We start from the raw sequence: 27,663 nt of genomic DNA, 5'->3' as shown, positions 1-27,663 counted from the left end.
AATGATGGGCCATGTTACATTTGCTAACTTGCTTGATCAATAGTGATTGAATAATATATATTGAATAGCTGTGTGATCTTCTAGGCTGTATTCCGATGCCAAGTAGTAAGGTGTTATCAAAAGATACAGATGTCTGGGTCCTGCTCAGTAGAGTCATTACCAAAACCAACCAAAAAACCTCTTTACAAATGGTCTACATTTTTTTTAATCTATTCCAGTCCCCACCCCTGTTCCTAGTCATTTAAAGCAGGGCCAGCTTAAAAGTTTCATTAGATGTTCAAGCAGCATGCTGTCCAATGTGCTTGATGTTAGCCAGATGGTAGAGGTCCTAGAAGAAAGAAATTCTTGAGAGATTTGTGAAAAGGTGACCCTTTAAAAGAGACCTACTAATACTACAAGTAAAGGAGAAAACAGTGTAAACAACCTTTCACCAACTAAAAGTTTATGGGACGGGAGAGTTGCTCTTCTTTTCCCCTGTGTGATACTTTGTCTGTGGGGTCAGCTCATTTTTTAAACTTCAGTGTAATCAGCCACATATCACAAATTTGGATCTGATGGGTGTGGATTTACCTACTTACCTAGTGTGTGTGTGTGTGTGTTGGGTTTTTTTTTTTTTTTTTTTTGGTAAAGGAAAACGTAAGCGGTTGTATATTTTATACAGCCCTACATTAACATTATTTACTTAATCAAAGGCTTGAGTCTTTCTAAACTGCTGTAGTACATCTGTGTTAAGAAACAGAGTGGGTCACTAGCAGTTTTTGTTTTTGTAAATGTTGTGTTCAGACACTGCAAAATGATAGAATTTGTATCTGATATCAAAGAAGTTTGGACTGTGAATCTATTATGAAAAGTCTGAGACTTTACTATGACAGATCAGTGGAAAACTTTAGAAAACAGTGTTTTGTAACTTTGAAAATTCAGAATTACTTTTAGCAATCCAAAATATAATTTAAAAATGGTGGTAGTGGTAGATGGTTATGAATTTTCTTGCAGATTTTTCATCTTCTCCAACTTGCTTTCTGTTGGCAGTTCTGTTCATTAGTAATTGTACAAAATCAGAATAATATAAAACTGTTGATAACGCATTATCTTTTCGTTATCTAATGAAAAGATAATTGCCAAAAAAACCCATGTAATTTAACCGCACAGAAAATTCTTAACATCTGAAAGGTAACTTGGCATTTTGAATGGGTGTTGTTGTACCCATACAAGTTGCGTGGCATTCAGAAGTCATTGTGAAGTGTTACAAGCTTTCTCCAGTTTTGTCAAGAGCATTGGGCCTTTCTCTAGTGAGAAAGGACTAAAGGAGGCAGGAAGAGTGGCAGCAGCACATCAAGTGTGCTTTTACTAAGGCTTGTTTAGTATGCCTGTGATACATGAGAGATTTCTGGACAACAGAAACTTACTCAGCAGTTGCTGTTTGGAGAAAATAGAGGTGGTTGACTAGCAGGGGGCTTGTTAAGCTTCTTTGTCTGAAGAGCAGCAGTGCCAGGTCTTTCCATAGTCTATACATGGAAAGGAAGGATAACAATAAAATCTCAAGTGATAATGATCTTGTAAACTACTTATAGTGGAAGTTATCATCACTGTGTAAACAGAGAAATTAACTCTTAAGGTTCAAAGAATATAAAAACGACAGAAAACTTGTAATCCAAATCTGAAAATCTCATGTGACATCATGATTTGTTTCATTCTAATCAAAACAAAGTAGTAGTAGTATACTTGGAATACATCTATTCAGATAATGGGAAAAGGTTCAAAGGGATTGTAAGAATTAAATGACAGTTGCAAAGAAACATGGAAGGAGTAGCAAACTGACAGAATAGAGTAGTTCGGCTGGAGGGAACATCTGGAGGCTATCTGATCCTTCTGTTCAAAGTAAGGCCAACTTTGAAGTTGAAACAAACTTTAAAGTTGGATTAGGTTGCCTAGGGTCTTATCTAGCCACATTTTTAATATTTTGAAGGATGGAGATTCAACAGTCTTGCTAGACAACTTGTTCCAATGTACAGCTGTCATTGCAGACGAATTTTCCTGCTCTCGAATTGGAATTACCTTGTTGCAAGGCATTAACCATCTATTTTACACCTTATTTTGAATAGTGTTGTTTATTCTTAATGAATCCTATGAAGAAAAAGAGTTAAACCACCACTGTGTTCTGCAGAGCTACTTGTTGGTGCCTGTGGTATCAAATCCCAAATATTTAAATTGCAGATCTTTGGAAATTCTTGTTCTTGCATGTGTGTTCTCCTTGTCTGTGAAATGGGTATCTTCATTTTATACAGTAGAGTAGCTAGGCTTTTGTTTCTTTACAGCTATGGTTCAAAATAGAAAATTGTCCCAGAATGCAGTTGCTCAAATATTTAAGAACTTTCTAATTTCCAGTTTATGTGGGTTTTTTTGTTTTTTTTTGTTTTTTCAATAGCAGGAAATATTTTGTCTATTAGTAATGAACTTGCTCTGTAATTGTAACAACAGGGGTAACCAATCTTCTGAGGATCTATCAAGTTTTTTCGTAGGAGATGATACAAGATTTGTAAAAGTACTACTGCTTTCTATGTGGCATAAATTCAATGGTGTAATGGTTTACTTCATTTCCTAAATGGCCCTAGAGCAGTTCTTGAGAACAGCTAGTCCTTTTTCTTAGTCTTAATTTTCCCTTGAATTGTTAATGACTGAAAGCCAGCAGATGAAAGTGTGTTGGTGATTTTGTTAGCCTCTGGAGAATAAAGCTGACAAAGTACTTGTTTTTTATAAGTAGTCTTAGCCTAGGTATCAAAGGTATTTCAGTTCTCATTTGGAAGGAAATATTTTTAGGTTGAAGCTGCCTGGTGTGTATGATAGGAAAAAAACAATTGTTACTATTATAATTTATTTATTCACTTAATCTTCATGGTCCTTTCTTTGGATGTATACCCCAACACTGGCATATAAACCAACTGTAGAGGTGTTTCTTTAGAAAACACTACTCCTCAGTACTTTTATGAGAAAAAGATCATGGTTGTTTTATGGATGGTAGCACTGCAAGGTTACTCTAAATCCTCTCTCCTGCTCTCTGACTTTATGGGAAAACTGGCGAGTTTAGAAACTGAAAATGTACTTCTTTAGCTCATTGCTCTGCTAGAGGCTGGTTCTCACCAGTCTGGGAAATGTGTTGTCACTAATGCAGTGGCGGTAGTTGATGGCCTAATACATTGTTCGCAGCTTTTTATGGCTGTAAGACTAGAATTTTTGTAATAAACAAGTCTGGAAAAATCTTTCTGGTGTAATGTAAGTTGTCACAGCTCTCACTTTGTCACTGAAAACTTTCATTCATTGGTCAATTGCCTAGGCCTTCCTGTAGCGAGGCGTATTGGAAAAGGGGGGAAAATGTACAGCGCAAGCAGCATCTTCCCCACTTCGGCAGTTTTTGTGAAGAGCTAGAAGAGATTCTTGACCACTTTTTTTTGTTACTAAGGCGTGTCCTATGCTGCTTACAAGTGCTATATGTTCTGTGGTGTTTTGGGGAGGACGGGTGTTTTGTTTTCTTCGTTTTATTTTTTTGCTCTTTCCTATGTTCTACAGAAAGGCTTTTATCTTTTTGGAAACTTGTTAGTTTGAAGCCCCCAAATGTGTGTGTATGCCATATTCTATTTCTGGGGGACGTTCTGCGATGCTAGATAGTTGGGTCTAATCCGGAGGACTTGAAATGACTGGGCATCATGGGAGGAAAAAGATCCAAATCTTCTTTAAAACAGAGAGGTGGATGATGTGTGCATTCTCTTGCTTGTTGAAATATAAATCATTTAATAGCCTTGCCATTTCATAGTTTTTATTACTGGCTTTGCTTTCTGAATATAACAGATAAAAAATATAAAAGAAATTTCGTATCTTAAATAACTGATCTTTCAGTTTGTGTGTATTGAGGAAAAAACAAATTAGAATCCTTTCAGATTCCAGGGCCCCCTAACAGCATACTAGCCACAACCTTTATAATTATTAAATAAGATTTTTTTTCATTTCTTTTTTCTTCAAGATTTGCAATTTTTATAGGTACTTCCTTTGGATAGGGCTTCATAATAAGGGCCTTGATAGGTATGAGATTGTGCAGGATTTCTTTTACGAGTTCTTTTTTTATACAATTATTTCAGTTGATCTTCTCTGAAGAGACACAAAAACTACTAGAATATCTTAAAATGAAATTCCTTTGCGCTGTACTTCTGCATTTGATGAGTACAGTTACACATATTGATAAAAATAATTGTGTTTAGTGGACGGTAATATTTCACAGAGGACAGCAAAGCCTCCAAATGGCATTACTCTGATGGTAGAGTTGATAGAAAATCTCAATTTTAGTGCAACTCAGATGAGATGCTAAATTATGTTGTTCTATGTGTGTTGTACAACTGAGCAACTAATTTGAATAAGATGCTGTGTGTGGAGATGAAAAGAAAAATCATCAAAGATATGCTATATCACGGGAAAAAAAACACATGTAACATGGCTTCCACAAAATATCTCTATGTGATCTCATTAGATAATATAGTTTTGTGCAGAACTGAATTGTACACTATTTTGCTGGTTCTGTTTTGTGAAATTTGCAGAAGTACAGATCAGTAATATACATCATTTGATTTCTATGTTAGTAGTTAAATAATCTTGTAACAGTCAGGTATAAATAGTCAGAAATTCAAGTGTGTGTCTCAGATCAAAGATTGCAACTAGTTTATTTCTAAAACATTAGCCCAATTAATAATTAAGTGGTGCGACATGCTATTGGCAGATTCAACAAGAATGCAAGAAGGAGCTGAAAATATTTCTGTCTTGAAAAGACCAAAGAAATGTTTCATTTCTGGAGTAGCAACAGTAAAACATCAATAGAAATAGTCCTACCTTTTAGGGATTGTGGCTGTATTTTATTGAGTTCAGCATTTAATATTAACTTTTTTTTTTCTCCTTTCAGCCATAATCAGCAGACCACGTCATTTAGACATCCTGTGACAGGACAGGTTTCTCCAGAGAATATTGAATTTATTTTGCGAGACGAGTAAGTAGTGTTATACCCATGTCAAGAGATTTAAGCAGTAGCATTTTTACCCATAGTAGGTCAGTAGTTTGACAGTTCTTCTGGTGCAGTGGCAAAACTACCATACAAATGATTGATACTTAAAAATTTAATTCTCGTTAAGATGCTTTAGCTTTATATAAATGTCAAATATACAGAACAGAGAAGTCAAATGCTCTTATAGGAAACTGAAAGGTTTATATTAAAACTGAAATATACAAAGCATTAGCAGTTTGCATTGTAATCCCTTGGGGGTTTTTTATGCTTTAGATTTAGATTAGATGCCTTGTGGGCTGGTATTTATTCAAAAATTCTCATTCTTCAATTTAAATCTATTCCAGAGAAATTGAATGAGATATTAGTTTCTAGTTTATCTTGATTGACTGATGAAAAAGGTGAAACGCATGTGCTTGAAGTGGTTGTGGAACTGATTAAGTCTTTGCTCTTGGTTTGGATCACTTCCTCTTCCACTGTAAAGGCTTACTACCATCACCATCCACACCATATACTAATTTGCTTCTGACATCATGTTGTACTAGCCTGGATATGGTGGTTTGTAAAGGCTGCCTTCACTAGTTTGAACACTTTCTATTTCATATTACGTGACATTTGATTTATGTTTAATTTAAATTAGCATTGTATTTAAAAAAAAAAAAAAAAAAAAAAAAAAAAAAGGAGTATTAAGTCCAAAGCAAGTCTAAGAGTTGGGCCTATGTTAACACCCCTGTTGAGGACCAGTATGAACTAGAAGAATGTTGGGCCTATCCTGTAGTGTGTTGGAGAGGCCTGTGGTCTAGGGCAAAGAGCTGTGGGCTAGTTACCAAGCTGGAGGTTGTACCACCTGTTGCGTGATATGTATGTGGCATACTGCTCTGATGATGGCTGGCCCTTTGCAGGTATGGAAACAAGCTGCTCAAGTCATTCAGCAAAGACAGCAGTTATCTTGCCATGGAGCACATCTCAAAGGCAGTATGGACAACAGCCTCTGTATATGCATGTTCCTGCCTCTATCCATTAATTGATCTTCTCTTTTAATCTGTTGGGCAGGTCCAATCAAGTTTAACATAAAAAAAAAAAAATTATACAGTGTTAGGGAAAAGTGTTTGGACAGCACTCCCTGGAGCTCTCTCCTGGGTTGGTCACGCTTCCCTGGCTTGTGGGTTTTGTAATCGTCAAAACAGAATTGAAAGAGCAAGTGAGTGGTGGCAGGTGATTTTAGTGCTCTTTATATAAATCAGAAATGTTTGAAACAGGTATTTGGAATATTTGGAGGGCAGTCAAATGGACAGTCCAAACTGTTACGGCTTGCTCTCTGTAGGTTTTAATTACTTGCACTGAGATGGTTTGAAAAAGGAGGGAAAAAATCTTACAATGAAGTAGAATAAGTAATTTTTATTCCCATTGAAGAGGGAATAACTGGAGAGATGTAGAGAGGAATAAGTATTTGTAGGGACTACTTAGAAAACAGTCTTTGCAAAAACATTTTTCTTAGCTTTATAATCGGCTTTAAATGTCCTCAAGCATAGAAATTCTAATGGGGCTGTGAGGTGGTTTGGGATCTTCTTCCTAAGGCATCAGAGATTTGTTTGGAATCAAGGTTGTAGATCAGGTGTTTAGAATTTGTATCACACATTGTATTTCATGAAGTGGCTTACACAAAGAGGACGCAGTTGGAAAGATAGTCTCTTAAAATTCTGAAGGTAGTCTCTGGATTTGCATGCTCTCTGGAAACATTTGCATTGTGAGATCCTTCTCCTTGCACCTCAAGAACCCTGTCTGAAGTAGTAGCACTCTTAAGGGGTTCATAAACAGGAATTTGATCTTTAATGCTGTTGTGACTTATTACTTGTGAAATTATGTTGTTACATTTTTCGAAAATACCACCTATTGGTTTGACTCACAAGTTGATGTAGGGCTCGGCTGCTGAGGCATACACATCCTGCATATGGGATTCCACAAGATTTTACACTTATTAACACTCACTTCTTTCTCTGGAGAGTTACAGTGAATTCTTGCTTGCTAAACCTTAAAGGAAGGATTCATCTCATGCTAGATGTCTATGCTTTAAATAGTTGGGTTTTTTTTAAGTTATAGTCAATGGAGCAAAATAGATACCTTTATGATTTGATTCAGCTAATCTAATTTAGAAGTCTACTTTTTGAATGAGAAGGATTACATCAAAAAGTGCCTGGAAAGAGGTTTCTATGGCTGACTCATCTGAGAGCAGCACTGTAGCTGTCTACATTTTGTCAGATAAAATGTGCCCTGAATGCGTATGATTTTGAGAACTCTAGATGAATAACACTTTTGAATTGTGAGTATTTTGTTAGGCCTGCCACCTCTGCCCTACAGATGATAACTGTTACCATTGCAAATGTTGAGCTGCAGATAAAAGATTGTGCTTAAAATGTTTTCCGCTGGTATGATCTAATGATGATGTCCATACTTTGTTTCCAAGAGATTAATGAAAGAGTAACTGATAAGGAGTCATCACATAGTTTTTGTTGTTACCTTAAAAAAAAAAAAAAAAAGAATTTTATTGTGTGTAACGCTAAGCAAGGTTACTGGCTGCTGTTATCAACAGCATTTATTATAAAATAAAATGAAATCTGTTTTTCTAGAATTCTCCAGTCAAACTCTTTTCTATTTTGGCAGGCAAAACTAGCAGAAGGGTTTGAATTATACTTGCATATTAGTCTGTGTTTTTTTTTTTTTTTTTTTTTTTTCCTTGAGCAACAAACATACCATTCTTTGAAAGGCTTCGAGTTCTGACTGACAATTACTTAGATATTTGAGGAGAACAGAACTGTTAGTGAAACAGATGATGTCTTCAGGGTATGTAACATGAAAACAACTTGTGTAAATATGTACACAAAATGATAAATATAGAACTCCCTTAATGAAATTGATCTTGATGCAGAAAATCAGCTAAGTGAAGATGATAAAAGTACAGCATAAATCCTGAATGAAGACTTTTTTTAAAGCTGTAGCCTCATCAGAGCTACAAATAAAATTGCCATATATTTTATTTAGATTGGAATTTCAGAGTTTTTTTTCTTTTAATTTATTAGTTAGTTAGAAAAGATCTTCAATTTTCTTCTCAGAAATTCAGAATGGCCTTAACTTGAAAACGTGCAACACAGGGAAAAGGGACACTATTTAAAAAAAATGTGACTATCCTGTGTCTGATACTTAAAGTTTCTGTAGAACAGAATATGCCAGTTTGGCTGGTCTTTTATCTCATCTGTTTGCAGGAATATAAGGCAATTCTTGAAAGATGAAGAAAGAAAGGCTTGCTTATTTTTTTGAAGAAAAACAGATTCATTAGTTTTTCTGAATTTCCTCCTTGATTTTCTACAGCTGTACTACAGTTCACTTTCAATACTGTCAGTCACTTTGCCCCTATTTCTTTGCATTTCTTTGCAGTTTGTGGGCTTGGGTTCTGTGTTAACTCCTCTGCAGGGCCAGAGCTGTCCTGTGTGTGTACTGGCCATGTACAGTGAGGCCCAGATCTTGGTTTTGGCAGGTGCTTATGGTTTTCTCTGTTGCAAAAGTACTGCTTTCATAATCACTGGCTTTCATTGTATTGGGTCACTCTAGCCCAAGGTCTGTGTTCGCTTTTTTTTAAAACATGAAGCTGTGTAACTTCTTAGCGCTTTCTCTACTCTCTTCAGTTAGGTGTTTCTTGTTCCATTTCAGCAGTTTGTTCAGGGGTCAGCTGTTGCTTGCTTGTTATTAAAGTTGGTGTTTTGGTTAAGACCTTAGAGCCAAACTAAGGGAGTTTTAATGGAAAAGTCCACCATAGTAGTTCAGTGGCTAGAAAGCACAGTTTTGACAGTGGCTTAATTAAATAGATGACCTCGTATACCAAGATTTTTTCTGGGAAGGTAACAAACACTCAGCTAAAGGTGTTTTGTGCTGCCTGTTGAATGAGTGGTGTGAGTTCTTTTGTTGTTATTTTTAGTGCAAGTATAGGCAGAACAGAGATGTTGCACGCATGTCTATGTCTAGTAGACACATCTGAAGATAAAACTTTGAAAATAGGTCAGCCTTTCATAGAGGAGACAGCTGGAGCAATCTAGTATGGATCAATGTATGTGTTAATTTTTGCTTGGCCTACAGTTTCTGTATAGAGAATAGGCAATGGTGTTCCTTATGATTCAGAGATCAGTTATTCCTAGAGATGCTGTCATGAATTGCATCATTCTGCTTAAAAGATATTCCTATGTTAATTTATGTTGTGGTGTGACTCATTCTTGCAAAGTGTTTGTACAGATTCCTACCTTTCACTCACCACTATCGATTCTTCCACACATTCGCAACAAGGCCTGTAAATTGGGCACAGTTTAGTTTCTGTGGATTGGCCTTACCTACTCTGAGTGCTTTCTGTTATATCTTGATTCTCTGTTGGGTTTGTAGACACTTTCGCAAGTTTCTTCCTCTTGATACATTTGCAAACACCAATCATCAGGTGTCACTGGTAGCATGTGCTTGGGAAAAGCCTGGAATCAAAATAATAGAGGTGGTGCAAGAGAAGTTGCAGACACAGGAGAAATGTTTGCCTTGTGATTGAGGAGCCTGTCACTTGCTCTCCCCACAAATATTAAATATAAAAAGTAAACCTGACTGTTTGAAATCATGTGCTTTAGGAGACCTGTTTGTGTGTCTTTTTTAGGCAGAATTCACCTATGTCCAAGCAACAAATAAACCAAAGACCTTCAAGTATGGTCAGTGAAACATCCACTGCAGTAACTACAGCTACTGTTGATACAAAGCCGTCTTCTAAGGTAAAGAAAAAAGACAATTGTTTGAGCTGGATGATTAGAACCTCATTTACTTTAATTCCAATATTATTCTTTTGTTTATTTTACTAGGACCATGAGTTTAGGCTAGAAGTCTAATAACTTGCCTCAGAGAAGAGGTAATATCCTCTACCCGAGCAAAAACCTTTTGACAGCACCATATATCCATGACAGATGTTGGATAATAATTTGAAAAATAGTGATTAGGTGACATACAAAGTTTGAGAGACTCCTGAAGAATGGAAGTTAAGTATATGTGATACCAGTATGCCAGCTATGATTTGGTAGTCCAGTGTATGTGGCAAAATGTGCTGCAGAACACTGGAAATTACAATTCACAGTTCTAGCTTTTCTACTACACCGTACTATTTGTTGCTTCTCTTTGTAGCATCTTGGATCCTTCTCTGCTGTCATGTTAGTGCACAGTTAGTGCATACAACAAGTTCACACATGGAACGGTTAATGACAGAAAAATCCATTATTTGGGATTGATAAAGGGCTTGTTTCTTACTGCATAAATTATATAAAAACTGTACTTCAAGTATCCCCAACCATTTTGGATGCTTCTTAGAGATTACAATAGATTACAGTATGGCAAGAGTGGAAAGTGACTGGATAAAAAGAAGCAAAAAATACTGAAAGAACAGAGATATAAGATTGATTTCTTAATTTTGCGTGTGGTTTTTAAACTTCTGAGATCTACTTAGCTGGAAAAGTATGAAACATGTTAAATAACTGAGTTGAAAAAAGGACTTTACCAAACTGATTTTAAAGATGTTTTTGCCAAGATGGCATCACTTAATCTTCTTCTAATGTTTTGTATTGTTTGGCTGAATACTGGAGAAGATGGAAATAATTTAATGAAAAGCTTAAAAAAAATTTAGGTCCAAACTGTAATATTGCAATTAAAGGTTATTGGTACAAATACAAAGATTCTCAAGGATATTTTTATCTTTAAAGTACCAGCTGAAGTTATTGAAAGCAGTAGACCTAATGGATTAGTTCAGTTATTGATGTATTTCTGTTCAGTATTCTAACAGTTAGACTTACCAAAGTACTTGGGCATTTGTGTTTACTGTATTTATTTCACTTGCTCTGATTTTCTTAATGCCAGTATTAGAGGAGGAAGGAAGACTCCTCTGCCCATCTTTTCACTCTTAAAACTGACAAGCTTAATGGGGACTAGCACTTTGCTTTGAGATGGGGACTTTCCCAGTGATACAGTTCCCCAGTTGGCTCTAACTTACCTAGGAGCACACTTTTTGACAAAAGTGAGCATCGCTCAGGCACACGTTCCTGCTGCTTCCCTTTGTCAGACATACTTACTTCATTCTACAGAGTCAGAAACAAGTCTATTAAAATCTTCCTTAGCCCAAAGTACCAAATTCATGTTAATCAGCAAAAAGAATGAAGGCTGTAAAGTGAGTAGCCTGTTTCCTTCATTTCAGGGTTGATTCTTGGCATACTGAGATTGGACTTTAAGATCTATTCACCTATTTTCTAAATGTTTTCTTCCATTAATTCCATAAGATTCTTCTCAAAGAGCATGCTTCTAGATACAGACTGGAGACACAATCATGAAGAGAAAACCATGTTCTATTTGTCATGGGAAAGGTGTCTAGCTTCTTACAGCTGATTGCTGTGTTTTGTGAAATACTATTATGTTTTATGACATACTGAACTGTTCATGATCTTACTCTATGTAGCTATAGGATAGGTATCTAGGCCAAATTTAGACTGGTTTTATACAGTACTGTCTGTGTTTGTCAGTGTGTGAGTATTGAAATAGTACTGAATCAAAGTGTAGGAGCTGGTACGTGGCTTTCTTGTGCAGGAATTTGACAGCTAAGAATTGCTACATCTTGGGTTGGGGAGGGCAAGGTAAACCATCAGCTACACAGCAGTTTTGTCACTCTCGGTTCAAGATGCTAGAGATGCAGCCTTCTAACTTGCTCATTGTGGTATTAGATTCTGAACATGAATTGAATAAAACCTTGAAAATAAAAAGCAATTGTTTGGAAAAAGAATTTGTCTAACAGTGTCTCTTCCGCATTCTTCAGTGAGAAGCGTGTTGGAAAGAAGATTACAAAAATGAGGCTTATCCATATCAAACTGCCATTATGTTTCTTTGACGTGCATATAAATATATAAATCTTTATAATATATAAACCATTTTGATGCTGCCACTGTATAAATGAACCATCTGATGATGAGACAGCACTGCAGTCCACTCTTCCTTTTGAAATCTGAGGGTTGTGGAGTTGAGGGAATAAAAAGCAAAAAGGAATCCTGATGAAGAACAATTACCTATTCCAAAGATTAGTTCGTTCGTAGGCAGCTCAGATGAGTATTTTTCCCTATTATTAATCATTTTGAAAATCGTTCGTATTGACTAGAAAGGAAAGAGAAAAATTCAGATAAAATCTCTAAAAACCTATTTCAGTTTGATGTTAAGGTACATTTGGAATTTAGTCTTAAGCCATCTGATAGAATGAATGTGGAAGCTTACAAAAGTGCTACAGAGTACTTTGGTCAAGTCATAAATTGGGGGAATGTGAAGGATAAGCAATAAAGTGTAATGGGCAGTAGGATAATATATCTATTACCAAATAAATGCTTAGAATGTGTTTTGGTTGAATTCTGTCCAATATGAATAATTGAAATGACGATGCCACTGATAGTTGCTGGCATTCTTCTGAGATGAACAGCTGAGGATTAAGACACAAATAAAGAATGGGTCTGGCAGTCAAGATAAACAAGTAATGGTGATGGGAATGATGGCTGACGTTCAGTGCAATCATCCAGAGTTGGAGTATGGAATGCAGGGCTTTAATTTCAGGGCCACTATAGATGAATGTATGTAGTCAAAAGCATTAATTTCCAAGCATTTCAGTTTTCCTCATCTGAAAAATATTCTGGCTAATTAGTTTAGCAGTACTGTAAAGATTGATCAATTCATTTGTGTGTAAAACAATCAGAGATGTTCAGTAGAATATTTAGAGCTTAAAAGAGCTAAGCCCATTTCTTATCTATGTATTTATTTGTATTCCTCCTAGGCTGGAAGTGAAATTGAGTTCTTATACTTATATTTATCTTATACTTATATCTTATACTTATATCTTATATTTATGTGTGTGTGTGTATATATATATAAATATGTGTATATATATATATACACATGCACAGACACACGTGTACACACATGCCCACAAAGCCGCACGTGTACATGCGCATGTACATGTGCATGTACATGTGCATACAAACATACATATGCACATGTGTATGCACACATGTGCACAAGCTCATATATATGCACCCATATACAAAATGTGTATTTGTGAAAGCACGACTTTCTTTTTCCAAACAGGATGCAGTTTTCTTTTTTACTATTTAAAAAATATATTTCAAATTAAATAGATTTTACCTTTTTCTTTTCTTTTCTTTTCTTTTCTTTTTTTTTTTTTTTTTTTTTTTTTAATTATCCAGTCTTAGGAAAAAATAGATTGACATTTTACAATTAAGTTAGCCACTTTCCTCCTCTGTTGGAGGCGACTGGAAAGACAGGAGAAGATGAAGCAGTGATGAAAAAAGATTTTAAAATTTCAACTCTTGATGTTTGATTTTGGTAGAAACTTGAGTCAGTGGCAAACAAGGCAGTAAGACACACATACTGAAGTCAAAAGTAACTTCGGCATCAGTAGCACAGACAGCTGCTTTGACCATGACAATGGTATCAGAATATTTTAAGTTAGGAAAACACTAATGCAGCACAAATGAATAAATTTTTTCTACTTACTTCTTATTACAGACATTGGAAGTAAGGCCTGGCACTCATTATAAGTTACAATTTGTTTTATTCTAAAACAGAATGAGATGATTAATTCTAAGGAAGATGTGGAAATTTTGATTATACAGTGCACTGTAAAATGATTTCTGTTTTTAGTATAGGTAGTATATTGATTAAGGATATGTGTTCTGAGGAACGCTCTTCCCCCTCCCATTTACTGTAAATTTTTTGGTCTTTGGATATTTACGTTTCTGTTCTTAAAAGTAAGTCCAAGGATAGCTTTTCTATATTGTGGTCTGTAACCGTTACGAATATATTCTTGCAATTTACTTTGGAATTGTTTAAATGCAGTCAGAGAATCCTAGTGCTCAGTCACTGAAAAGGGATGTGATGAAATAATGGGATTTAAACCCTACTGAAAGGTTGGTTCAGCTATACTTTAATTGTTCCTCAGTTCATTCAGCCTTAAAAAAAAAAAAAAAAAAAAAAAAAAAAAAAAAAAAAAAAAGAGGAAAACTCTTGGATTCTTTGCAGGATAAAAACAGGGAGGAAAAATAAGGATTTTTGTATGTTGATTCTGTTGATTTTTGTATGTAAATTTTGTATGTTGATTTCTGTTAGCATGCAAAGCGTAGATTTTTGGCTTTCAGAGCATTCAGAGGTTTGGTCCTCACTCTTTTAAATCACCCATGTAACTCAGGAATTGCATCTAGCATTTGCAACACACATAGTGGGGTGGCAGTAGTTCTTAGAATGGAATCTTACCTGCATTAATTACTTTTGTTTTTTCCTTTAAAAAAATGCATGGTTTGGCTTGATCCTCATGATGCATCTTCATGTTTGTTTAAAGTGGTATTTGGACACAGACACATAAACGATAATTCAAAATACTTTGAAATGGCAAGCAAAATCCCAAATACCTGATTTCCTCCTTCCTTTTGTGTCAGACTTGCTGCCTGTTGGTCTGTGGCTAAGTACAGAGAAAGATGCTGTGGTCAAGACTGACACTGTGTTTGCACAAAGCTAGCACTCTGTAGTCAGTTTAGCTGAGCACTTTGGCACAGATACTGCTTGTCTTTTGCCCTATCCTGGTTATTGCCACCCTTCCCTGCATGGACAGCTGAATGGCATGTGCATTTGCTCATAAACGTGCTGCTGCTTAGTCTGTCCTGTTAAACTAGTCTTGGTTTCAGTTTGACTCAATATGCTAGATCTGAACAAAAATAGTTCAGTTGTGGGTTGATGTGCTGTTGAGTCGTGTCTTACAGCAGTGAGTGTCTGTAGAGACCTCTTGTCAGAAAGCTGAAAGCAAGAACAGTTTTAGTAATGCCAGTTTGTGTTAGCCTTGTACAGTTGGGTGGTTCAGATATCTCCAGTGTAGTACTGGATCACCAGTAAATCTTATTCAGACTCTCCCTGAGAAGTCAGGTAGGTAATTCTTGGAATTTACACTTAATATTCTTCCTATCTCATAAGCACCAGTGCATTTCACAAAAGAGAACTTGGCCTGTAGCTCACCTGACTTCTCAGTAAAGCAGCAGGCTGCTTCATATTAAACAGATCTTGGGAAATCTACCTAGTGAAGTCTGCCCCTTGATATCTCCATACAAGTTTTAAATCTGTATTGCTGTTTTGTATTAGAACATGTTACATGTAAAATATAAGTTTTAGCTTTTATCTAATTATTGCTATTTTCTTAATTCTGCATTAATGTGTGTGTTCATGTCTACTGAAATGTGTGAAATGTGTGAAATTTATTACAGTAAGGACTCTAGAAAAATTTAACCTAACTCATTTTTATGTTAACATATATTACCAGAGCATTATATGATTACATATGCTGTCTTCCAGGCCAAATGTTGCCTGGCAGGCAGAAACAGTACGTGGAGATATTTTTATGATGTCATCCCTTGCCTATGACAAATATGCTCGTTTCCAGAGCTGCTGTTTGTCTCCAGCTAACAAAGCACCAGTTCCCTGCCAGCTGTCTGGAGAAATTTGAACAATGGAGACATTGGAGAGGCATTGTAGGGAGAAGACAGAATGAATCTGGACAGTTTTTTTGCTTGGTGAAACCAGATGCAATTTTTTCACCTCAGGATCCTGAAACAATTGCAGTAGCAAACTGTGTTGAGATTGGATAATAACAGATAGGTTATTCGTCCAGAGATTCTTGTTGTCATTTTCATGGATCTGTAGATTAATACTGCTTCTCCCATGTGAGTCAAAACTGGGGTTGCAGTAAAACAGAAACCATTATACAGTCCGTATGATTTTCACTTAATCCACTCCAGGTGCCTTCCTTAGCAACGTCACTCTACATCTTTTGTTTGAAGGATCAAAGTCCAGGCATCTCATTAAGCTGCCTACTTTATTTGACTTTAAACAGGAGTGGCGGGGAGGGAGGAAGAGCAAGTGCAGAATTCATAAGCATGAACTGTGCATGTAAGAGACTTGTACCACATTGCAGAGAGACTTGCAAGCAGTTCTTCTAGTTGATTCAAAAATACTTCTGAAGCACGACAGAAATTCAGTGGTTTTCAGACTTCAGTCACTAGGGCTACTGCTCTTTAGCTGGGAGCTGGAAGACCTTTCTGGCGCTGTTTATGGGTATGGGAAATACTGTACATTAGTCTTAACGTGTAAACTTAACGTATGCATACCCTGTATGTCAATACAGCACTACTTGTTTATGTTCTACTGGCTTTTCAAAGTGTACTTGTGAGACTCCACTTAATAAACTGAAGAGGTATTTTGTGCTCAGTAATCAATAACAAGATAGATGGGAGAAAAGCTAAGGCTTGGCTCCTTCTCAAAAACACAGGTTCAGTGTTGTTCATCTCTAAGGTGTCTATGCCAAGGCAGACTGGCAATGAGTTATAGGTTCTTCAACACATATTATCAAGTTGGCTCATGATTTTAAATAATCAAATAATATCTATTTCAAATTTCAGTGTACACTGTAAGGACCTGACCTCTGATAAGTAAAAATGTATATGACCTGTGTTACTCTGTTTTACATTTTGTGTTACATAATTGCTGCCCTATTTTAATACCATCACCTATCTGCTTAAAGGATAAAATACAGCGGTCTATCAAACTCACATCCTTCACAGGTACTCAAAAAACAGATATAAAAGACATAAATTATGCTACTTCCTTATAACAGGACTAAAATGAGATGGCACATTTTCTTAAGAGGACTTGATATGTTGATGAGAATGGTATATTGACTTTGCAATATTGTAAATGTTATTGTCTGTTTATTTGCCCTTGAAAATGCTATAAATAAATCTGTGTAATGAGTATGAATTATTGCAGTGAAGTTATCTGCGGCAGTACAGTTAAAAAAAAAAAAAAAAAACCACACAGCTACAGTATACTACTTTACAGGTTGTGAAGACTGGAAGTAAAGTTCATAGCTTTGGAAAGAGGGAGCAAGCTATCAGGAGGAATCCTAATGTTCCTGTTATAGTAAGAGGCTGGTTACACAAGCAGGTATGCATGTAATCATCTGTTTCCATCTATGTGTTTTCAATATAATTAATCCTCAAATTGAAGCAAGTGCCTTTCAGGTAAGAGTGAAAAAACAGCCTGGATATTAGTGATGCAGAATAGTGTTTGGAATTCCCACTATTTCCATAAGAAGTGGCTTTTGCAGGAGGCCGGTAGGAAACCCAAGTTTTATGTACAGGTTGGACTCAGAAATGGAGAAAAGTGCTACTATAATGGTTAAATGTTGAGGCTATAACTTTGTTATCTCAATCTGATTATTTTCCTTGTTTTGTCCTGCTGGCTTACTGCCATACTGATCTTGTCTCCCTCAGAATGCACTCTAAACCTGAGGCTGACCATGAAGGCCTTTGTCTGCATACTTACGCCCCTGTACCCTGGTCAAAGGCTTAGTTCCAACTCGCTTGTCTTTTGTTCTCTAGAAGCAGGAGAGAGAAGATGAAGGGAGACAGGGACCTGTTCACCACACTGCTGTCACCACAACCAGTGCCCCGACAAAGGCTGGATTATAGGATTCCAGTCAATGCACAGTATTTTACAACTGTTGCATCTTGAACTCTTAAAATGACAAAAGCACATCTTTGGATAAAAAAGCAAATAAAGCCATTTGCTGTAGGAGAAAAATATTTTTCTCCTTCAAATTTGATAGTTAGTGTTCACCAGATTATCACCAGAGATCCAGCAGGTAAGTTAAGGAGTGAGAAAGAGAAGGCTGAAATCTGAGTTATACAGTTACGATTCTAAATCCCCAGGAAATTGCAATTGCTGACAGCAGTTCACTTCCTGCTGTGTGGCGATCTATGTTCCACCATCAGTGCTGTCGACATCCACTACCCAAGTCCATTAGTTTTCAGGACAGAATCAGAGCTCAGACATAATATGTGTTGACAGTATTGTAGCATGAAAAAGGAAAGGGAAGAAAGTTGTTCCATACTTAATATAGCTGCAAAAATAAGAAAAATAATGTGTGTATATATAACACTCTTATCAAAGCCTAAAACAGTTTAGATTATACTTAGGTTATAATCTGACAATTTTACAGTCTTCTAAAATAAATTGCAATATAAATACTGCTCATTTTACTACGCTGATACATATTATAAATACATCTATAGATCGCAATGAGCATGTTAAATTATACTTCATTTAACCTTGTACATTGTGCAACCTATTTTGTTTCCTAAGAAATATTGATTACACTGTATTTTAGCTATACGCAGCATATGGGAAGCTAACTATAGAGTTATAGGGGATCATTTTCTGAGATGTGTGGTCATACTTCAGGCCTGTGCAGTGATTTTTATCTTGGTCTAAAAGCAGTCCTTGGAGTTTGCCATCTGGATACATACTCATTTCCTCATTGCTAGACAATAGTCTAGAAAAAAATGTGCATTGATTGTGTATAAGATTAAGATGAGTATTCCTTGGGTATGAGTTTAATGATTTATTAAAAATTGTCAGTTTGAATATTGTATCCTGGGTGATCGTTTTGTAGTTGAATATAATTTTCTTAATACGTATTTTGCTAAAACATAAAACACTTATTTTTGCATTTAATACCATATTCGGGTAAACTTGTGGTAAGCCACTAATTGGCACAGCACTGTATAATTAGGTGTTAGCTTTCTTTAAATGAAAAGTGTATCACATTTCTTGCATTTCAGGATAGCTCTGGAATGAGATTATGGAAAAGACGGTGGTTTGTGCTTGCTGATTATTGCTTGTTTTACTACAAAGGTAAGTAGTAATATAAAATCTTTCAGTTTTTTTGTAACAATTTACCTGTTCACCATGTTGTAAGAATAAGCTAACATAATTCTTTAGATACAGTCAGGTAGTTTGGGAAGATGCATCATGAAACTGATTTACCTATATCTTTTTAGCGTACAGCAAATTTCAGGCCAGAAGTTGGGATCAAGACTGTGCTGTATGATCTTTCATCACATAACATATCTTTGTTTTGCGCCAAGATTTACATTACAAAATATTTGGCAGCAAAACCACTTCAAGATTTCTTTCCCATCCTTGTTCTGCCTTGTGTTGCCTACTTGCTGGAACCTGCACAACTGATTTTGAGAATGCACTGTGACTCAATCAGGGAATTGATTCAACTTTAAGTTGAGGGCTAATGTAAGAGTGGGAACTCTGAAGCCAGCATTTCTACCAAAAAAACGTTAGATGTAATCTTAGTCTGAACTGGGAATAATGGCATAATATTACATAGGGCTGCTGTGAAGTTTCAAATACTGTATTGCATGTTAAAATTCTTGGAAAGCATTACAGAATGTGAAGTTTGAATTCATATTTGTAGCTTCAGCATTTCTGCTGCTTATTACTTTAGAGCCAGTAGTAATGGTGGTTTCTTAATTATAGTAGTCAGCCTAGATATGGAATGCTAAATGGAAAGCCTGTCATGTTATGCAGGGTGTTACAGTTCATACTGTCACAATAGGCTTCAATAGAAGTTTTATTCGGGAAGCTTTTTCTTCTGTCTTTATCTATAAACAAACAAAGAAACAAACAAAAAAGCAACACCAAAAATCTGCCTGGTTCAAAATATTTCAGTATCATTTCTTTATAAATAAAGCATTTCTCCATTTTATTGATGGTGAAAGGTCATAGGAAAATTGAGGTTAGAAGGGACTTCAGGAGGTGTCTAGTGCAACCTCCTACTCAAAACAAGGCCAGGTAAGCTCAGGGCTTTCTCCAGCCATGTCTTGAAAACCTCTAGGGATGGAGACTGCAACCTCTTTGGGCAGCCTTATCCACTGCTTCTCTGTCCTCTTGGTGAAATGTTTTTTTTCCTCATTTCCAGTCTGAACCACTCTTCTTTCAACAACATACCCATTGTCTCTTGTCCTCCTGTCATGTACCCCTCTGTGTCCATAAGGAATATGTACTGTTTCCCCGTTGAGAAATGCAGAGAATTAGATTTTATTTATTTTTTGTTCAACAGACAGCAGAGAAGAATCTGTTTTGGGTAGCATACCGTTGCCTAGTTATGTAATATCTCCTGTTGGACCTGAAGATCGCATAAATCGCAAATTTTCTTTTAAGGTACAGTTACAAACCTTATTAGCTAAGCATATTTGAAAATGTTTATTTGCATGAGAAAAGATGCTGTTATATACAGAAACATCATCTGCTTTCCTAAACTTTTTGGAAATCAGACAGGCTTATTGACTGCCTATTCAAATGTGACATAGCACTTTCTTGTTATTAATAGATTGAAATTTATTCTTCTGTTTCTAGGTAAGTGTCTGTAGAACTTTATAAATGTTTCTGAGTAAAGATCTTTTTTTCTAAAACTGGAAATTAATATTGATAAAGTGTCCAGTGCTGTTTCATGAATTGAAAGAAATTTGATTTTTACTTGATTTCATATTGAACCATTGTTTGATTTTTTAATAATACAACAAGCTCAAATTTGGCAGCTAGAAAAAGACAGTATTGTGGCTTTGATGTATAAATTACTCATTTAAGGGGGGGGGAAGCCTTACTTTTTTTTCCTCCTTCCTTCTTTGGGAACTGTAGTAGCCCTAAGTGACATTCAGTAATTTTATGCATTTTTTAATAATAAAAATACTTCAGTGTGATACAGTTTAGATTTTTTAATTATTTTGAATTGGATAATTTTAAAAAAGTATGAAAATGAAATAAAGTGTATGTGCCTTGACAGTGGAAAAATCTGCCTCCAATTCGTTCTCTAAGCTGCAGTACTAAGGCAAATTTTAGAGACTTCAGTGTATGTTGTAGACTTAAATTATGCCAATACTTGGAGCAGAACTAGTTTTTCTAATGGGCAAATGAACTATGAATTTTTTAAAAACTTTTTCAATTCTAGATCACTAATACCTGATCAAAAAGAAAATTTTTTGTTTATATCTGTGCAGAATTCACAAAAAACATCTGCTCATCTTGAACTTCCTCTTGCATTTTGATTTTTGTGGAGCTTTAAAAACCCAGACTGTATTTTGTTCCTTTGGGATTTATTTTCAAGTGGATAATTGTCTAAAATTTATTAAACAAATACCGAGTTAGAAAATGCACTTAAAAAGATCCAGTGCACTTCCTAGAACAACTTATTGTACTTTTTCAAATGCATTAAAGGTGAGATAAAAGTTCCTTTGTAGCTTGTCCTCTTATAAAAGACATTTTATTCCAATATTTATTGAGTGGGATTCATAAAGCCCTGCTCTTTTAGAGCCTCTGCCTAAGAAGAAGCATATACTGAAAGAGGACTTAATGCATGTCTAGCCTTCTATAGCTCTCAAATAAGTATGAGTGCAGAGTGGGTGGGCAGGTAAAGAAAATAGCAATAGTGTCTGTTTTAATCTAGTTATTTTGATGTTTAAAAAAGGCTTTTTATTTTCTTGGAAGAATATTTCTAAATGTTAATCAAAAGTAGGTTAGGATGGTTAACCAGTTCAACACAATAAATGGGAAAGGGGGATAGGGGGAGGAACCGCATCTCTAGCTATCTGTGAATATGTACATATGTATTTTTCAAATGGTATATTCTGTATGCAGGCTCTCAAATCACTGCTGTGCTTTCATGCAGAATGGAATTCACACTTCCAGTTATGGTTAATCATTTTCAGAAGCATTTAGATTTCCTAAGTTCCTTCTCAAATGGCCTAGGATATTATTCCTATATGAGCTTTAGCGAGTGTTTACTCTGAGTCATCCTCTGAAAATGAAGATAGCCAGTAACGTGAGACTTCCAATTTAAGGCTTGTTACCAAAAATGTTGTTAGAGAAATAGGGAATTTATAGCAAAAAAGCTTTATGCTAGAAAACTGATATAAGAAATCCACAACATGTTTCATGTTTTAGAGTATGTTGGGCTGATCTTGACTCTGCTTTAGGTGATTTGTTGATTGAGGAGCGCAGGCTTGATGTTGCAGTGGTCATTTCATTTAAAGCTGATTTCTGCAGTGTTAGGAGGATTTTTTAGGATTTCTGTGGCATGGATGATATGTAACGCTGAAATTCCATGCTCCCAGCATCGGTCGCGGGTGTGTGGAGTAGTAAGAGCGTGGCCTTACTGGAATTCCATCACTCGCCAGCCGTTGCGTGTATCTAATCTCTTAGTACACTCTGATATCCAGAGCATAGATGGACATTCTGTCTCGTGGTGTAGCACAGACAGAAATAGAAAACACGAGAAGATTAAACCCAACATAAAGATAGGACTTGCGCATATAAGTCCTGAGTGGCTAGGAGAATGTGCCATGTCACATTTTACATATGGCCTAGTCATTTATTCAGATTTTTATAAACTGCTTGTTACAGTAGTGGTCTCAGCTTCTATTTTAAATGCCTGTTTTCAGTAACAGTAAATTTCTGAAGCTAGAGAAGTAGCCAGTTGGGATGGGGGTGGGTAGAATTTCTTCTTTAAAAGAATTCAATTAGGAGAAGGTTTTTAAAATACATTCTTACTAGGATGTATGTTAAACTTTATTTAAGTTGGTACAACTTTGCAGAAGTTCTAAAAATTCTAGTCCTTTAATGATCTCCCAGGGCCCAAGCTCAGGACTTTCATCTCTTGAAAGGCTCTTCCAAAAACATACCAGTAAAACTGCATATAGGGAATCCAGATGCATTTGAAACCTACTTTGAAGTGCGGCAGTATGTGTGTTATATTGTTTTGTTTAGCAGTTTTGTTTTTAGGTGGTGTTCTTGACAAATTTTTAAATTATTTATTTGTACCAAGGAAAGTGCTATAACTAGCCATAAGCTACTGTCATTAAGATGTATGATGAACTTATAGGACTTGGGATCTTTACAGCATATTTAGTTCACTATCTAGCATATTATAGATATCTAATTAATCTAATCACTATATTTCTTTTTATTGTTTGCCAATACAAATGCAAGATATCACAAATTCCTTGCACAGTTTTTACTGTGAAAAAGCTTGTGCAACAGTAACACAAAGCTGGAATTATTTCCTATGACTAGTAGAGAATTTACTGTACTTCATAGTAGTACAACAATTCTTAAAGTATCAATTTATAAAGATTAATGGCATTGTAGTCTTTTTAGAAGCCTCGTTGCCTTCAATCAGAAAAAATATTTTGAATTGATCTTGTGTTAGGAATATGTGAGAGAATACTGAATGTAAATTCATTTATACGAATCTGACATTAATACAAATTGAGGAAATTGGAAGGCCTGTCAACATCTTCAGTAAAGAAAACAACAGCTAAACTTCATGGAAAGGCTGTGGATACAAGTATGTGTTTGCATTTAGGAACACACCTTGCTACTGAATAAAGTCAGTGAAGATTGATTTGATTGAAAATAACACTGGAGTTATCCAAACACTGCTTTTTACATTGATACTACCTTTTAAAAATTTTATTTCAGAAATTCACATTGGCAATATGAGTGCATTCAGAGCCAAAGATGCCAAGCCAAATCTTTATTTACAGGAGATACTACTGCAGCTTGTTTTTAAATGTCTCTGTATTACTGACACTCCAGACTTACTAAATGGGACCAGGGCAAGACCTGCTCGCAATCTTGCTTTTCTGCCTAAAGTTTTTGTTGACAGTTTTTTTTTTTTTTTTCTTTTATGTGCTCTGGAACATTTTTGTTTCCTAAGGCTGCCGTGTTGTTTATAGAACTTCTAGGAGTATAGGGGGTCAGCGGAAGAAATGTCAAGTGCTAGAGTTGAGAGGCACCATTTTAGTATTTTGAAGAGAAGATGAAATGTCCCAACTTCTAGAGCACCTGAAAAACCTGTGTTATTTGGGATGAAAGATGAGTTTGATTTTAGTGTGCTGTTGGGTTGTATAGTAAAGAGATGGAGTATTATTTCAATTTTTGTTTGTAAAAGTTTCATAAACTTCAAACTTCAGGAAAAAGGAGAATTTGCTCTATTTCTATAGCTTATTAGGAGAACTGCCATTACTTACTGCATATTTTTCTGAGTATCGCCTTTTGTTAAGTATTTTCCTTAAAAACATGAATCTTTTCATGATTTTAACCTGTTTAACTTTTTGTCCTTGTCTTGTTGGATTGATTTGCTCTTGGGTTTTACTGTCCATTTCTCCTTCTGTGCATTATGGGAGAGAGACTGCTTTTCTTCTCAATCTATCCACATTAAGGCATCTGAATGCATGAATAGGTACCAGTATTATTTTTTCCGTGTGTTATTTATATTGTTTATGTGTGTGCATGTGCTGTGTTTTAGGCTTTTTAGTATACTGTAGTCATCTTAATACCTATTGCTTTAAATTAAAATGAGAATCAGTAGCCTCTGTGTCTGCTAGTGGTGACAGCTACAGGACATTAGCACAAATTTGCTTTCTTTCATCTTAGGTGTATTACTAATAAATAACTGAAATATATTTGAATTTTCCTTTAACCAGTTTTGTATGTTAAGGACTGCAGAATGCCAGGTTTGCTGATACTAGCACAACACCTCTATTATCCCTTGGCCCTGATAGCTTCAGTCTCTTGAGGGAGAATGATGCAATATACTTTGCATTTTTATACCATTTTCACCTGCAGTCCCTTAGGCAATGCTTTTAGTTGTGTTTATTATGCACCACTGAAAGTGAACATGAAAGGCAGACTGATCATGTTGATCAGGATATACAGGGGAATTAAGACAGACAGCTGTTAAATCCATTTATTAATGTGCTACTCTACACAGTAGTTTTTCAACAAGTATTTAACCAATGAATACTGAGACTCTACTGTGTACTACACAGCGGAGTATAATAACGTGCTTTACTGTAGGAATTGCTTCACTTCTCAATTATAGCATCGTCTTCTCTAAACTCAAAATGTTCTGTAAAGGAATCCTATAATCATGAGGTCTACCTAAATCACTGATTTTCTTTACTTCTGGATTTGCCACTTTTGGTCTGTTCTTGCACGGTGAATTAAAGTGAATTAAATTCTATTTGTTTTGAGCAAATCTAAATCTCAGTAGTAGTCTCGAGATGGCAAAAAAATGCAAAAAAATGAAAAAAAAAAAAAAAAAAAAAGGCTAAACACAAAGAGCTCAGAGAACCAGCTGGTCTGCCAAATAGGAAAAAAAAAATCCTTTCCGATTCCTAAATACGCAATTGATCAGACCTGCTTTTTCATAAGTGTATGTCCTGTGTTCCTGTACTAGGGTAGCTAATAAGTGAGAAGAGAGAAGTCATCTTGTTTTCTCTTGTTGCAAATGCTTTGGGGAAGCAGAGAGAAGCTAGTCTTGGGCTTCTGTACATCCTCATCCTCCTCTTCCTAGCTGACTGTTGTGCTGCAGTCTGGTCTGCCTTCCCACTGCAGGCTTGCCTCGGGGAGATGGTATACCACAGGTCTCAGAAGGAAGCAGGGCCTCCTTGCTTGAGATACTCACGTAAGGCAGATTAAAGACCACATTTCACACATTTGTAAGGACAGGCTGCGAAAGAGAGGGAGTAACTTTTTCTCAAAACTTAAAATACTGTGATAGTAAGCAAATCTTTTTGCTCTTCAGTATGGTTGATCTGAATCTCTAACTTTACACCAATTTGGGAAATTCAGGTAAATAGCTGAAATTGCATCACTTTGAATCTGGTGCAGCCCTCCCTACGGCCTAGGTGTTATCAGAACTATTGCTATGATTCTGAAGTCATCTGTGATTGTGGAGTGTTTTTTGGTTTGGAATGAGACGGGGAAGATTCCATTAAAATAAAAAGACTTGTTAGGGAAGATAAACAATATATATTTGAGCTTTTAAAAGATGCAGCATAATTAAAAATTTGAGATGTTTTTTCTTTTTTCTTTTTTTTAAAAAGACCACTGTTTCAGAAATGTTTTGAGCCATTAGCTTTTGTTCCTGATAATAGTTTTAGATTTATTAAAAAAAAATAACTCATGTCTTTAAAGTATTGCTGCAAGAGCTTTCAAGCTGAGTGTACTGACTTCAATTTTTTGAAAAGCAGTAAAGAAATGAATCTCTTCCTGTTAATTTCATTAACAGTAGTGGGCAGCATCAGAAACATGTTTGTAAATTCACTTGTAGGGAATGTAGTCAACTATTTCAGGACTGATATGACTCTAATATATCCCTTATATAATTGTGGATGAGATTTAAACTCAACTGTCATAGGATTCTGAAGACAGTCCATATTGAATATGTTTATAATATCTTGTGCATAATGGCAGTAATATTTAGTTGTTTAAATATACTTAAAGGAATTTCCAAATACCTCTAGTTTTCAGTGGAATTTCATGGAATATTTTGGTGTTCACAGATATGTGTCCATATTTTATGCTTTGATAATTACATCAGTATTACTAACTTTATCAGTAAGTCTTGTAATTTTGCAGCTAATACAGATGTTTAAGTGCATGCTTTAACCGAAAGATCTTAACATACAATGTAATCACGTCTTAAATAAGCAGTTTAATTGCTTGAATTTTAAGATTTTTTTGTCTGTTTTGGCTGAATAAATTGATGTATGAAATGAACTGGGAAAAGTAGCTCACTTACACACATCTCAGAAAATTTCTTTGTTTTGTGTGGTGTTTACAGCAAATGAAACATCAATTAGTTAAAAGGAAGTGTAAAGCTGAAAATATCTTCTATGAAGAACAGAAATGTTGCACTGTTAGCTTAAGAGTGTGAAAAAGAAGTCAAAGAATTCAAGTAAAAATTAAACTACTATTAAATTTGAGTTTGCTGCATTACAGTCAGTTGTAGTGTATAGGATTACTCTAAATCCAAAGAAACAATCTAAAAAACTGTAATAGTTTTAAAGATATCAAGGAAAGCGGCAATAAATTTTCTGGGGAAAAAATGACAGCACTGCCTGATCTTTTCTTTTCTCTTCTCTTCTTTTTTTTTTTTCTTTTTTTTTTTCTTCTTCTCTTCTCCCACCTCCCGCCCCCTCCAAGGCTGTTCACACAGGAATGAGGGCATATATTTATAATAAGAATTCTGTTATTGGCTCTCAGGCAGAGCATTCAGGGATGCGGACGTACTACTTCAGTGCAGATACGCAAGAGGATATGAATGGCTGGATCCGGGCTATGAATCAAGCGGCCCTTATGCAAACACGCTCTTCACTGAAAAGGCAAGTTCAATATACCAACTCTTAATTAAAAAAAAAAATGTCAAAAATCAGGATGATGATGAATTGTAAAAGTGATGCTTTTAAATGTGAGCATGGAATTTACTCTCATTTTAAAGAAATAATTCCTTTTAATGTAGAATCTGCTACTATATTCTGTTGCAAACTAGTCAGCTGACGCAAGCTATCTAATAAAATCTCAATGCTTGTACCATGTAGAAATGTTGTGCCCCTATTTGATGACTTTTTTTAAAGTCAGTTAAACTGTTGCAATTTTTGTGAGCATATTCAGATACCTGCAACAGCCAAATGGTGAACTTAAGGAAGATAGGTAACAGAGAAAAGACAGAGTGGTGAATTGTTTCAAATGAGTGTTTAGAACTAGGATTAAAATACTGGTAACAAGGAGAAGAATGTTAAAGATGGGCAGATACCAAGTGCTTGGAATTATGTTCA

General features: G+C 35.6%; 1 protein-coding gene across 6 annotated transcripts in view; it reads left to right on the top strand.

Moving 5' to 3' along the window:
• PLEKHA7 (pleckstrin homology domain containing A7) overlaps positions 1-27,663 on the top strand; it is a 147,003-nt gene that overhangs the window by 78,810 nt on the left and 40,530 nt on the right. For 5 of the 6 annotated variants that reach the window (XM_062575946.1, XM_062575940.1, XM_062575943.1 and 2 more), the window contains 6 exons: positions 4,943-5,026; positions 9,720-9,831; positions 17,027-17,131; positions 18,811-18,883; positions 20,103-20,203; positions 27,032-27,210. In XM_062575946.1, coding sequence (XP_062431930.1) covers positions 4,943-5,026; positions 9,720-9,831; positions 17,027-17,131; positions 18,811-18,883; positions 20,103-20,203; positions 27,032-27,210 — 654 coding nt within the window. The remainder of the gene's footprint in view (positions 1-4,942; positions 5,027-9,719; positions 9,832-17,026; positions 17,132-18,810; positions 18,884-20,102; positions 20,204-27,031; positions 27,211-27,663) is intronic. The other variant, XM_062575944.1, reaches the window with a different exon arrangement.

This window comes from Rhea pennata, chromosome 5 (genome assembly GCF_028389875.1).
Source record: "Rhea pennata isolate bPtePen1 chromosome 5, bPtePen1.pri, whole genome shotgun sequence".
Lineage (NCBI taxonomy): Eukaryota > Metazoa > Chordata > Aves > Rheiformes > Rheidae > Rhea > Rhea pennata.
The sequence above is the reverse complement of the archived record's forward strand: the minus strand, read 5'-3'. Positions and strand labels throughout refer to the sequence as shown.